The sequence below is a fragment of the Hemiscyllium ocellatum genome, chromosome 11, assembly GCF_020745735.1.
Source record: "Hemiscyllium ocellatum isolate sHemOce1 chromosome 11, sHemOce1.pat.X.cur, whole genome shotgun sequence".
NCBI classification, from domain to species: Eukaryota; Metazoa; Chordata; class Chondrichthyes; order Orectolobiformes; family Hemiscylliidae; genus Hemiscyllium; species Hemiscyllium ocellatum.
In genome coordinates, this window is record NC_083411.1 from 43,417,076 (window position 1) to 43,432,125 (window position 15,050).

Below are 15,050 nucleotides of genomic sequence, written 5' to 3' on the forward strand. Positions count from 1 at the left end.
GACCCAGCGACAGTGAAGGGACAATGATGCATTTTCAAGTCAGGATGGTGAGTAGTTTACACAAGAACATAACGACATAAGAACTAAGAACAGGAGTAGGCCATCTGGCCCTTTGAGCCCGCTCTGCCATTCAATAACATTGTGGCTGATCTTTATCATGCCCTCAGCTCCACTTAGCTGCCCGCTCACCATAATCCTTAATTCCTTCACTGTTCAAAAATCGATCTTTGCCTTAAAAACATTCAATGAGGCAGCTTAGACTGCTTCATTGGGCAGGGAATACCACATATTCACAACCCTTTGGGTGAAGAAGTTCTCCTCAACTCAGTCCTAAATCTGCTCCGCCTTATTTTGAGGCCCCCCAGTTCTAGTTTAACCCATCAGTGGAAAGATCCTCTCATCTTCTATCTTATCTATTCCCTTCATAACTTGATGATTCTATCAGATGCCCCCCACATTCAGTGATGAAGTCATCCCCATTTTCCTGGATGGGTGCAGCTTCAGTGATATTCAAGAAGCTTGACCCCATCCAGAACAAAACAGCATGCTTAACTGGCATTCCATCCACCACTTTCAACATTCACCCCTCCACCACTGACACAGTAATGTAAATAGGTTTCCTTTATAAAAGGAATGAATTTGGGTAAAGAAAGTAATATCATTCTTACCTGTACTTGCAAACAGACTGCTGAGCCCCACAGTGAGCAGCATGAAGAAAAATAAAATGGACCAGAAAGGTGCCCATGGCAACTGGGCAAGAGCCTCCGGATAGGCAATGAAAGCCAATCCAAAACCTAAACAGTGGGTAGAATTGATATGGCAATATTAATAGTGCTTAATACAGATGTTGATTGACAACTTTAGCTCTCCAATGTCATGCAAAAGGTTAATGTAAGATCGATATATGTATACGTAAGATCGATAGCATCTTCATCAGGAAGTGATGTAAGATCACGAGACTACGAAATAATGTTTTTTTTTATATTTAGCTTAATGATGCAGATCTTCTGGTGGGTAGATAGTTATTGTTGAATTATAAGCAGACATTGTGTGTCATGACCAAACAGAAGCCCTGGCAAAATTGAATCTGTGGCATTAGATTTAGAAAGGCAAAACTTCCAATGGACAATCTCCCAGCATCTGGCATACTCCTAAAAAATCCTTAACTCTGAGTTAGAGACTTTGGCAAGTTCCATCTTGCTCAATTGTTACTCAGGAAAGTGAGACTGTAAAAGTTGTTCTAGCTCCTGGCCAACAATAAAATTGATCCCCCAATTAAGTTTTGAACCAATCCCTGCTACCAAAACCCAAACCACTTCCAGCACTGGAGATGACTCCCAACCAAAGTCTCTCTATCCTCCAGATACACCCACTTTCCTCAGGTTTACCAGGATCCTGCCTGTCTGCTCGTGTCTGTGTGGGTTTCTTCCGGGTGCTCCAGCTTCTTCCCACAACCCAAAGATGTGCAGGGGTTAGGTGAATTGGCCATGCTAAATTGCCCATAGTGTTGGGTGCATTTGTCAGGGGTAAATGTAGGGGAATGGGTCTGAGTGGGTTACTCTTCGGAGGGTCGGTGTGGACAATGGACAATCGACAATAGGCGATAAGTGCAGGAGTAGGCCATTCTGCTCTTCGAGCCTGCACCACCATTCAATATGATCATGGCTGATCATCCTTAATCAGTATCCTGTTCTTGCTTTATCTCCATAACCCTTGATTCCACAATCCTTGAGAGCTCTATCCAACTCTTTCTTAAATGAATCCCGACACTGGGCCTCCACCGCCCTCTGGGGCAGAGCATTCCACACAGCCACCACTCTCTGGGTGAAGAAGTTTCTCCTCATCTCTGTCCTAAATGGTCCATACCGTATTTTTAAGCTGTGTCTTCTGGTTCGGTGGACTTATTAGGTCGAAGGACTTGTTTCCATACTGTAAGGAATCTAATCAAATTGACTGGTAAGAGACAGGATTTGTCATTTTGTATTTTGTAGGCACAGTTGACACCCTCTCTTAATCACTCCCTATAAAGTTTCTGATCAAGATGTATCCCACCACTCTACCTGAACATTCATTTTATTTGTAGAGCTTACCATGGATCTTCAGATGAGGAATGTTTCTTTCTTTTGATGGTACAGAGTTAGCGGAAAGTGAAAAGATGTCTTTGAGAATATGAAAAGGTTTTGCAAGCTTTCAGGATTGTTAAGGGGACGTTGCTAGTTTTAGTACAGATGAGTTGGGAAGGAATGCCTGTCAGACGACACTTTGGGAGAAGGAGCAGGAGAAGAATGAGGAGGATCAGGGTGAGGAGGGATTGAATGGAGGTTATTTGATCCCATTTGCTCTGAAAGGTTGTCCCTGAGCAGATAATCAGGTCCCAGATTTGTGTGATCTAACCCTCACTTCAAAGTTATTGGAGAGCTCCCACCTCTCAATCCATCTTCTGTGGAATATTATATGTACTCATAGTCAAATCCTGTGACAAAAAGCACAAACAAATGAATCCATTCCAATATTTTAGCTTTATCTTGTACTTTATACCAATATGGCTATCTGCTCATTGAGGAGTTTAACTGGAGCATCTAGGCTGTAGGTGTCTGCAAATACACAATTTCTGAGGCTGTTGCACCTTATCTTGAAGGAAGACTCACTATCTACTACGCAACTCAGATATTTATATCTGCATACAGCTGATTGTCAAATACAGCTCGCTTGGGTAGTGCCAATGACTTGTCTCTTCACAATTCATTGCAGACTGGTATCTTGTCTCTTTCAGGGACATGGGATCACTAAGATGAATCTCATTGTACCATAATAACATTATCCAGCACCAATTCTAACAATGTTTAAAATGTTAAGCTGTCCTTTCATGCATTCTCTTAATGCTTGGTTTATGTTTGACCCTTAGCTAGTTAGTTTCCATCAATATCATTTCTGGTTCTTCCTCAATTCCCAAGTCCCATTGTTCTGCCATTCACTGATGTTCCAGATACCCTGTTGCACTCATCAGTTCAAAATTCCATTGAGTTTTGCAACAAACATTTCCAAACTTAGGGCTATATAAAAACTTCTAATTAGCATGATACATGATGAAATGTAGTGCTTTAGCATCACTCAGATCAGTAAATTTAACTCTGTGGTTACCTGACTGTATGACCTCTGCAATAGGTTTGCCTTGGACATGGGCCATGTGTCCAAGGATTGAGAAGATGACAAATCCAGCAAACACGCTCGTAACGGAATTAACAACACAGACAACAATGGTATCTCTGTAGCAGTTGTTGTGGAACTTGTTGTACGATGACAGTGTTATTAAACTACCCCATCCGATAGTAAGAGAAAAGAAAATTTGTGTTGCAGCATCTTTCCAAACCTGGAATAGGACAGAGAATTAGCATTGAGAAAGTCCATCCAACAGATAAAATTACACTGACTATGAGTCATGTTGGACTATAGTTAACTGAGGGAGTACTGCTCACCATCCACCTTGTCTATAAATAATATCCTCTGCAGCTTGAACAAGATGGTGGTAGGACCTGCCCTCAATGGAAGCTCCTTCAGAGCTGCCCGTCCATTTGACTTTCTGGCAATGTCAGAGCTTGGCAGCAAGCACTGCTGGCGCTATGGGCAGGCGTACAATGAAGACTGCCATAAGTGCTGAACCGAGAAAAGCCAGGGTATTAGGCTGGGAGGGATTGGGAACGTTTGAGAAGGCGATAGGCCAAGGTTGGGTTTTGCATTTGATCACAGGTTCTCGGTCAAAATTGTCAACTGAGTTTTCCCCCATTTAACCAAGAACTCCAACCAGATTAAATTCACTACCTGAAACAGGCAAAAACAAAAACTAAGCGTACCTGAAATTCAGTCAATTATACTGCTGTATTTACCTCAGCATCAGCCAGTTTGGAGAAATTTGACTGGCTCCCAATGTAGAATTCAATCCCTTTACTGGCTCCCTCCAGGGTAACACCTCGGATCAGGAATGTGGTCAGAACCAAATAAGGGAATGTCGAAGTGAAATACACAGCCTAAAAACAGAAAATGCCTTTTTAAAAAATGTTTCCCTATAAGGCTAGTACAGGACATAATGAATGGATAACCAACAGAACTGCGATGAATACAGAGAATTAACCCTATGACTATAGGAGTAGTTGTAGTGATGTGTTTAATGCTGAGCAGCAAATTAGAATATTGCCTTAAATTTTATATAATTCATGCACAGGAAAATAACACATTCAATTGAAGAATAGAACAAACTGTAATGAATAATAAAACAAAAAAGTGCAGATGCTGGAGATCTGGAAAAAAGAACAGAAATTGCTAGAGAAATTCAGCATCTGTGGGAAGAAAGCAGAGCTAAGGTCTTGAGTCCAGTGACTCTTCGTCAGAGCTGAAATGATGAATATGTTTCATGCCCCACTTTTACTTTTCAGTTTTTTTCCCAATTGCCATGTTCCACGTAAATTTCATCTCCCTCTGATAAAACCTTGACCCTAATCCCTTCTCAATCCATTCTCCCCAGTTCTGCCCAGCTTTTCAGAGCAACTGGAAATTTATGCAGAGTCCCTGTATCAATGACTAAAATCCTGAGAATGACAGACTTAATTCAGGGGTTTGCAGAATCACTGAGTTTTAAACATTGTTATGGTTGACTTGCAGCTGTGGGGATTACAGTTGCAAATGAGATCCTATTACAACCAGGACTAGACATCAGAGTTGAGAGTGGGGTGCTGGAAAAGAACAGCAGGTCAGGCAGCAACCAAGGAGCAGGAGGCTCGACGTTTCGGGCATAAGCCCTTCATCAGGATGTTTTTCTAAATTCAAAACAATGTGCAGCCTGTTTGTGGCACTTTGCATTACGGCAGACAGCCTACAAACTAGTTGCTGTCTCTTCACTTTCCTGATTGTAGTCAAAGAATAAAGAACAGAGATCAGCATAACACAGCAATAGACCCTTCGCGTACCAAGAGTTTGTAACCTGATGCCTTTGTAAATTCAAACATGCTGCATTTTGGAAAGGCAAATCAGGGCAGGACTCATACACATAATGGTAAGTTCCTGAGAAGTGTTGCTGAACAAAGGGACCTTGAAGTGCAGGTTCATAGTTCGTGAAAGTGAAGGCAAAAGTAGACAGGGTGATGAAGAAGGTATTTGATACAATTGCTATAATTGGTCAATGCATTGACTATAGAAATTGGGAGGGCATGTTGCAACAATTGGTTATTGGTTAGGCCACTTTTGGAATACCGTGTTAAATTCTCTTCTCCCTGCTATAGGGAGGATGTTGTTAAACTTGAAAGGCTTCAGAAAAGTTTTAGAAGATGTTGCCACAGTTGGAGGGTTTGAGCTACAGGGAGGCTGAATAGGCTGGGGCATTTTTCTCTGGAGAATCAGAGGCTGAGGGGTGACCATATAGAGGTTTATAAAATCATGAGGGGCATGGATAGGATGAATAGTCAAGGTTTTTTTCCTGGGATAGGGGAGTCCAAAACTAGAGGGCAGGTTTAAGTTTAAAGTGAGAGAGGGAAGATATAAAAGGGGTCTAAGGAGTAATTTTTTCATGCTGAGGGTAGTGCGTGCATGGAATGAACTGCCAGAGGTAGGTACAATTACAACATTTAAAAGGCATCTGGATGGGTATATGAATAGGAAGGGTTTAGAGGGTTATGGGCCAAATGCTGACAAATGAGATTAGAATAATTTAGGATATCTGGTCAGCATAGATGAGTTGGAACGAAGGGTCTGTTTCCATGCTGTACATCTCTGACTCTGACATCCATTCATGCAGATTTATGGGTCTCCTGCTGCCTTATTTCCAGATGGCTGAAGCTCAGAGTAAACTAAGAGGGATTAGAGCCCAAGGTTTTTAGAGCACAGTTTGGACATCCTATTGCAACCAGTGGGAGGACCACATGATTCCCCACCTACTCCATGGTCAGTCAGATGCTCAGTGCTATCGAACCAGTTTGCCTGAAGGCAGCAAATGTGACTAGTGTTGTGGGACAACTCCATTAGGGCTGGATCATGTGCCATCAGCGACATTCTGTGTTACAGCAAGGCGAAAGTAAATGTCTGTAATGGGAGTGGTGTCTGGTTTAAATCCATGCCTTGCATCGACCAATCCCCAGTTTGTTACATCTCCAGGTGGGATGTCCCAAACCGTTAAGCTCAAGGGTGAGGAAGGATGAACTGGTTCACCTTATTTATTCACCCACCTGTTAAGTTGGATAAAACAAGTTTAATTTAAAGAAGATCCTTTCCCATTGATGATACCTTTCTCCCAGACCACATGCATTTTAAAAGGAGCCTATCCAGCCTGGTTTTCTTGAATTAACAAAAAAAAGGAGTGAGTGTCTTAATTACTAGAAATAAGAATAAATACTAACAATACACATACCTATTGATTAGAAATAATAGGTGAGTCTGAATATTTAAATAAGTTGGTGGATAGATCTCTGAATTGTTTACAATAGTTGGATGTTATGATCATTGCAGTAGAGGTTATTGAAAGTATTGATATTGGTAATTGCATGATCATAGAGTCATAGAGATGTACAGCATGGAAACAGATCCTTCAGTCCAACACGTCCATGCCAACCAGATATCTGTAATTCCAAAGCATGTTTTTAAAAGGAGGACTAGTGCATGCAAAAATGGGTGAGAGAATCCATCCTTTAGTACCTGGCGTGGTCTAAAGTGGCTTTTCTCTCCCAGGATTGTTTGTATATTCGTATACTGACAGTCTTGAATAAAAACAGTACTGTTGAAATGTGTTAATCAAGTGGTGGTTCTCTGTTCTTGGACAGGCGTTCACAAAAAGCCCAGAAGCTCAAAGCTGAGCTTCCACATTTTGGTGCCAGCGGTGGGATCCCAACGGAAGGCGGCTCCTGGTGACGGTTGAACAGGACACGGTCTTGCTGTGGCAAGGTGGACACGGGCCCAACTAGGACGTGAGTATACCGTTTGGGACTCACGACTAGTGTCTCCCCAAGTCAGGGGCGGACCTGGATCCAACTCACCGCAGCAGGAGCTGCTACCGGACGGGATCCAGAACGAACCAGTGAACAGCTTTTTAAAGGGACCACCACACAAGCGCTGGGAGTGCTATAGAAGGTAGGACAATTTTTTTTTAAAAAAAGGGCGCTGGGAGCGCGGGGAGAAATAAGAATAGTTAGATACGTACGGGTTTAAAGTCCCTTGGGGTTAGAGTCCCCATAGAAGCACCACAGTACGTCTGTGTGAGAGGGTTTAAAGTCCCTTGAGCAGGATCTCACAAAAGCACCACTCACAAGTAGTTGTTTAGATACGTACGGGTTTAAAGTCCCTTGGGGTTAGAGTCCCCATAAAAGCACCACAGTACGTCTGTGTGAGAGGGTTTAAAGTCCCTTGAGCAGGATCTCATAAAAGCACCGCTCACAAGTAGTTGTTTAGATACGTACGGGTTTAAAGTCCCATGGGGTTAGAGTCCTCATAAAAGCACCGAGGTACGTATGTGTGAGAAGGTTTAAAGTCCCTTGAGCAGGATCTCATAAAAGCAACACTCACAAAAGGTTAGGGAAAGTTTAGGGAACATTATGGGACAGTTCATGGATAAATGTGAGGATCCGGGATCATTAATTGTAACAGTCTGTGCAGAATATCCTGAGGATGCGCAGTCACTCAGGAAATTGTCAGGATGGCTAACAGAAAAATTGGGACCTGATGAATGGCCTGCAGGGGGTACGTGGAAATTGAAGATTGTAAAGAGAGCTACGGAGTTAGTATGGAAAAAGGGAATAGGAGGAAAGAAGGGTAAGAAAATTATGGCAGAAGGTTTACAACAGTTGGTTACATAATGCTACAAAAAGGGGGCTAAGTGTCACTAAGGATGGGCTTCCTTTGACCCTTCATGAGCTCAAGGTTGCATGTGCAAATTTTGATGAAAATATTAATAAGAATAAACGGTTGGCCAACCAAGCGGTGGAGACGGCATTGTCAGACCTGAGGCTGGGTGCAGGATGGGAAGATAAGGGAATTAGTTCTAGGAATGTGGAATCCCCTCCCCAACCCCCTCCATCGGGTACAATACCCCAGGAGGCACGTAGTGAAAGGAGTTTTACCCACAGCACAGGTAAAAAAGGATATCGGCCTCCACCACAGTGTGAACCCGAACGGCAATTGCCCTACCCTTGGACAGAGGAGGCTGACGATGACAGTTTAGAGACAGAAGAACCCCCAGGCCACATGTTCCCTATGCGTACTGTTCCTAATCCTCAAGCGGGATGGGTAATAGTCCCCGGCCAGCCGCGCGCTAACCCTCCTGTCGCTGCGATTCTTTACCCCGCTACCATAGAAATTTTTACACCATGGAAACCGCAGGAAATTTTGGCACTGACTATGAATCTCCCTGACAAAGATAAGGACCCACAAAAATGGTGTGAATCAGTTGAAAGTATTTGGCAGGCTTACGGGGCAGTGGGAGAAGATATCTGGAACTTTTTGAGGGTTGTGTTTATTGGCTCTAAGTGGGCAAAATTTTTGGAAATATTAAATATGCCCCCTGGTGCCAACAGTTGGATTGCCTTTACAGCACAACACCCGAATCAACAACAACAGGAGCAGGAAATTAAAGAAGCAATGCGGCAGGTCCTCAGAAAACCGGTTGGCTTAGCAAAAATCATTGATTTAAAACCAAAAAAGGGGGAGGGTGCTGAGGAATACCTACAGAGGTTTAATGAAACTTATGGCACATATTCTGGGACCCTCTTTTCCCTTTGGGAGTGGGGGCTGTCTCACAACAGTATAATAGTCTCTTGATGAACACTTTGCCTAAACCTACACAAGATAGATGGAAAACTAACAACTTAAATTGGATCAATTCCCCACAGGGTGATGCAGCTAGGGCAATTAAAGCATTATGGGGCGAGGGTGACGGTCCTAAGGCCGAAAAACCTATTAAATCTGAATTTGTTGTATGGGAAAGTGATCAAAATACCATGGCCCCCTTGCGGCAACCTCCCACCCCTCCCCAGCAGACACAGCAGCAAGGGCTGTGGAGATTACCCGGTCCCCAGCTGCAGTCTGACAATAGAGGCTATCAGCTGGAACCGGATTTTTATGTCCCAGGTTGGAAATCTTCCTTTTAGGAAACCCCTTATTGACTTTCAAATATTGCGCAAGTATTAACCCGGCAACTTTTATGTCTGACATCCCTGCTGAGACTCCTGTCCCCGTTCACGATTGCGCCCACAAAATCATGCTAGACACTAGGCCCAGATTTGACTTGACTGATCGCCCCTTCCCACATCCCGATGTCACTTTGTTCGTAGATGGTAGCTCCTCTGTACACAAGAATGGAGGACGGGTGGCTGGATATGGTATAGTGGATGCGGGGGGTTGGATTGTGGAGCAGCATCACCTCATACCCGCAGTATCCGCTCAGAAAGCTGAATTAATTGCATTAACTAGGGCATGTGAGCTAGCCTCCGGACTTACAGCTAATATTTATACTGACTCTAGATATGCTTTCGGGGTTGCCCATGATTTTGGGACACTATGGGAAAATCGAGGCTTCCTCACCTCGTCTGGGACCCCTATCGTACACAGGGAGGAAGTCATTAATTTGTTACAGGCCATTCAAAGTCCTCGCGAATTGGCCATTATTAAATGTTCCGCGCACTCTGCCGGAACGGATCCGGTTTCTATGGGAAACAAACAGGCAGATGAAGTAGCTAAACAGGCTACGGAGCTCCCTGGCTCCTTTATGATGGTTCAGAAGAAATCTATTAGGACCTCAGTTCCTGACAAGCCACCTCCCTCCACCGCTGATATTGTTGCTTTACAGGGGGACGCCCCTGACAATGTACTTCATGAATGGACTGATCTGGGATGTTTCAAAGACGTTGACGGTCTTTGGAAAACCCCAGCAGGCCAGGTGTGTATGACTGATGTTTTAGCCGTCTGGGTGGTTGATGTTGTCCATCACTTAACACACTGTGGGGCTAGACAAACTGCAGATTTAGTCTGGGAATCTTGGTGGCATCCCAGTGTTCTGCAATTGGCTAGAGCACAAACTAAAAAATGCTTGACATGTATGCAGCATAACCCCAGCAAGGGGGTCCCCTGTGAACAGGGTAGAACCCCGCTGCCTGAAGGCCCCTTCGATACGTTGCAAATGGACTTCATTGAGCTACCCAGAACAGCCAAGTGTAAATATGTTTTAGTTTAGATTAGATTAGACTTACAGTGTGGAAACAGGCCCTTCGGCCCAACAAGTCCACACCGACCCGCCGAAGCGCAACCCACCCATACCCCTACATTTACCCCTTACCTAACACTACGGGCAATTTAGCATGGCCAATTCACCTGACCCGCACATCTTTGGACTGTGGGAGGAAACCGGAGCACCCAGAGGAAACCCACGCAGACACGGGGAGAACGTGCAAACTCCACACAGTCAGTCGCCTGAGTCGGGAACTGAACCCGGGTCTCAGGCGCTGTGAGGCAGCAGTGCTAACCACTGTGCCACCGTGCCGCCCAGTTATTGTAGATGTTTTTAGTAAATGGATTGAGGCTTATCCTGCAGCTGATAACAAGGCTGACACTGTTGTTAAGACTTTACTCAAGGAGATTAAGCCTGGATCAGCCTACACCATTGCAAGCTTATTGGGGAGGAATGATAATAAGGGGCAGCTACTGCTGTATGTATTTTCTCTTCCCTTGACATAGGTGCCACTAAGGAAGGAAGACTGAAGAAAAGTGAAACGATGAAACCTATCCTCTTTCTCTTTGGCCTCTGCCTAACAGCGACATGGACATCAACGCAGACCAGTAACACCACCAGCGGTGCACCCCCCACTCTCCAAGGGTCTACAAGCAACTCTAGTGCAACCACCGCGGAGACGTGGATAAAAACAGGCACCCCCGCGATGACTTCACACTCTACAGATGTTACTACTAAAATGACTAATGGTTTTGTGAGTATGGCACCACGTATTGCTTCTGATGGCCCCAATGGTACAGTAATAGTCCCGAGGGATCTCGTGAGTACTATGAGTGACAATATGACTATTAGCACCCCCCCAATGAGTTTATCACTGCCCAGAGTGATAGGTACCCAGTCTAATAATATAAGTGAGTACAGTCAGACCCTAGCTACCCCTTGCAACCTCATCGGGGATTGGTGGGTATGGAAACAGGAGAATAGCATAACGCTGAATAACACAGGCCCCACGAGAATAGTTCAGGTCAGAGTGATCGTCATGGCCCAGGTAACAGTGGGTTTAACCAGACAATTTGTCCCTTGGTCGGCTTTCCTGACTACTCTAAGGCCACTTCTAATTATAGCAGCATAGTCATCCAAAATCTTGCATGGTCACAGGATTGCGTAGAGCATTTGCAAAACCTAACAGGACTTCAACAGTGGTACCCTGGATATAATATTACAACTCTGGATGCCAGGACAGAATGTCCCCGTAATATAATACTGGCATCTGCCAGGAAGTAATGTATTTATGCCTACGAGGAAATGGCACCAAATCCGAGGATACCTATACGTACTTAAATGATACACGCACGTGCTGCCATGCCTTTGTGAATAATACTGCAGCATCTGTTCCACCAACAGACATTTTGGAGCAGATTCTTTGGCGCCCTTCTGAACACGAGCAGACTGCCCTACGAATGATGACCTTACAGAATAGGATGGCTTTAGACTATCTCTTAGCAAGCCAAGGGGGAGCATGTGCAGTTATTGGCCCTGAGTGTTGTACCTATATTGAGGATGAGAGCTCGGCTGTATATAATGACACTTCACTAATTAACGATGTTGCCACTAAAGCATATGACCTGGACCATTCAGTCTCAGAAGAGACCTGTGCCGGGTGGAATTTACTGTGTCAGCTGTTGGGATGGCTAAAGTCTATTGGGCTGGACATTCTCTCCATTCTGGCCATCATTCTTGGCATTTGTATTAGTATCCGAATCGCTTGGGCCCTTATTACAAGAAGTTGTCAAACTTGTCCCACACGACGCCGATGTAAAAAGGAGAAAAGCCCGATATGGACACATGAGGAAGGATTGACACCTACACTTTTGACTGATGACAATTCAGATGTAGAAACAGGACAAGAGTTTGCTCGACTTCAACGTATTAATTTCTGAGGGTTATCATAAAATGATAAAAAGGGAGGAATGATAAGTTGGAAATAGATATAGTGACCATATAGAAAATAGAGCTCAGAAATGTTAACTAAAATGGCCCCGGCATATTGGCTGTATTTCCCGGCATCCTAAGCGACAGGCTAAGCGAAACTAATTGCTAACATAGCAATTTGTAAGAAGCCAGCCTAGCGGTAAACAATCCTCCCCACAGGTCCAAGGATGAGATAGTACATAGCACAAGATAAAAGGGCAACCATCAGAGGAATACTGGAGCCTCATTGTTTTAGAGCTGTACTACTGAATATATGTGTAGTTTAGAGCAATTTTTGATATCTGAATGTTACCTTGAAAAGCAGAGTAAGAATAATGAGGACTATGTTAAGAGCTTAACCAGATGGCTGTTGGTATCTGTGTGTGTGTTAGATTTAGAGCACTTTTTTTTGTGTAAGCTTCCAATAAAGTATGCTTTGTTTAATTTTACACTGTGCGATAGCTTGATGATACGGGACTCTGTATTGTGTACGAAGTTATGTATAAATGTAACAACTTTCCCTATCAACGGTGAGAGAATCCATCCTTTAGTACCTGGCGTGGTCTAAAGTGGCTTTTCTCTCCCAGGATTGTTTGTATATTCGTATACTGACAGTCTTGAATAAAAACAGTACTGTTGAAATGTGTTAATCAAGTGGTGGTTCTCTGTTCTTGGACAGGCGTTCACAAAAAGCCCAGAAGCTCAAAGCTGAGCTTCCACACTATAACAGAAAGACCAAAATTAAACACATATTTCAAAAGTGGCCTATCCTAACTCCTATACTCAATACACTGACCAATAAGGGCAAGTGTAGGACTGAGTGAAGAACACAGCAGCAAGAACTGGCATCAAACAAACAACAAAGAAAATTACAGCACAGGAATAGGCCCTTCAGCCTTCCAAGCTTGCGCCATTCCAGATTCTCTATCTAAATCTGCTGCCCAATATCTAAGGGTCTGTATCCCTCTGCTCCCTGCCCATTCATGTACCTGGTTGGATATATCTTAAATGACACTATCGTGCCTGCCTTTACCACTTCTGCTGGAAGTGTGTTCCAGGCACCCACTAAAGTTGTCTGTGTGCAATCCTCCCAGAGGGGAGAAGGTAGCTACTGAGAAATTTATCAGTACGGTCAGATTGAGCATTTGGACCCAATGCAGTAAATGAGCAGGTTGCTGAAAAGTAATTCTATGTGTGGTAAGTATTAATCTTGCATTCTGTAGAACAGAAATCTTTGTGTGAAAACATGTAACTAGTTACAATGCTCTGAATTTTCTGAGCAGCAGGAATGTTAAGCTGATTGAAGCTGCACTCCCATGATTCTCCCGACTCAATGCTGCCACACATTAATGAAAGAATTTTCTGATGCTGGCTGTCACAGGAATGCACAATGCAGCATCCACAGGGATCTCTATCAAAGCGAAGTAGAGAGCTGTGGGAACACAGGATACATCCATTTAGCACTAACTACTCCCATTTGCCAGTATATGGTCCATATTCCTCTAAGCCCTTCCTATTCATTTACCCATCCAGATGCCTTTTAAATGTCATATTGTACCAACTTCCACCACTTCCTCTGGAAGCTCATTCCACACACGCACCAATCTTTGTGTGAAAAAGTTGCCTCTTAGGTCCCTTTTGTTTCTTTCCCCTCTCAACTTAAACCTATTTGGACTCACTGGGAGAAAAACCTTGGCTATTAACCTTATCCCTTCATGATTTTATAAACAGTAAATTTAAAATGTAAATTTAAAGAGATGAAAGTGTGAATGTGTGTGAGAGACAAAGATTGAGTGTGTGTGCGTGAGAGAGAGAGAAAGACTGAGTGTGTGAGAGAGAAAGCGCGAGTGAGCATGTGTGTGTGAGAGTGAGTGAGTGAGTGGGTAAGTGAATAAATGTTTGGGTGAGGTAAGTACGGTGAGTGAGTGGGTGGAGGATGAACAGGGATTAGGCATTGGTTGGTCATGTTGAGGTGGTGTATTGTTGGGTTTTGGGGAAGCTAATAGACATTGTGAGTGGCTGGCAGGGCAACTCGGTATTTAAGAATGTCGTCATGGGGGTCAGGAGTATTTAGGCAATTAGGACGTGTAAGTGGCTCAAGTCATCTGGGATTTAGCAAGTGTGATTAGGAGGTCAGATGTGCAGCTACCAAAGAGTTAGACTAAGTTTCAATCTGTCTAACAGTTCCTGGGTAACTGCTCTGGAGTATTCTGCAAACTTAGAATCAGACATTCACTGAGGGTCACAGGGAGCAGGGCAATTGCCTATCAGACGTTGAAACTTCCCAGGCAATTCCCACATAATTTGTGCAACAGAATTTCTATAGGGTGTTGACATGAATCTTATATCAGTCCTTGGTGATTTGGATTTACATTTCCCTCAGGCCTGAAGTGTTGATGAATTCTGGATCTCCCACTCTCCAAAGAGACACCATTAACATTACCTGGGAGATAAACCAACCACTTGTCAAATAATTTATAAACTTTAATTTTATTGATTGAGGAATTTGTATTTTATCACTAGCTTTAACGCTATTCATCATCAATCATTTACCTTTCCTGAAGATTTGATTCCTTTAGATAGCGCTGCCCCAACTATTACCCATGCCAGAAGCAGACAGAGGGCTAAATGCCAGACTATCTCTCCAGTCTCATCCATTGAACTCGTACGGCGTAAAACCACTTTACTGAGAAAAAATATCACAGAGAAATTTATTACACAAGGACACTGTCCATTATTCTCACAAAATATTAGATGCAATGTAACTGAGTATTTTGTCTCACATCAAATATTATTCCAAGCATCAGTTTGACTTTTAGTGTAGAATTAATGATGAGAACTGACATGAAATTTGACTTAATTAATAATTTCTCTGTATTTC

General features: G+C 43.5%; 1 protein-coding gene across 1 annotated transcript in view; it reads right to left on the reverse strand.

The window, feature by feature from the left end:
• Positions 1-15,050, reverse strand: part of LOC132820317 (sodium- and chloride-dependent neutral and basic amino acid transporter B(0+)-like) — a 44,066-nt gene that overhangs the window by 14,791 nt on the left and 14,225 nt on the right. The window contains exons 5-8 of the mRNA XM_060832341.1: positions 14,723-14,855; positions 3,885-4,025; positions 3,142-3,370; positions 669-794 (exon numbers count right to left, since the gene is read on the reverse strand). Coding sequence (XP_060688324.1) covers positions 669-794; positions 3,142-3,370; positions 3,885-4,025; positions 14,723-14,855 — 629 coding nt within the window. The remainder of the gene's footprint in view (positions 1-668; positions 795-3,141; positions 3,371-3,884; positions 4,026-14,722; positions 14,856-15,050) is intronic.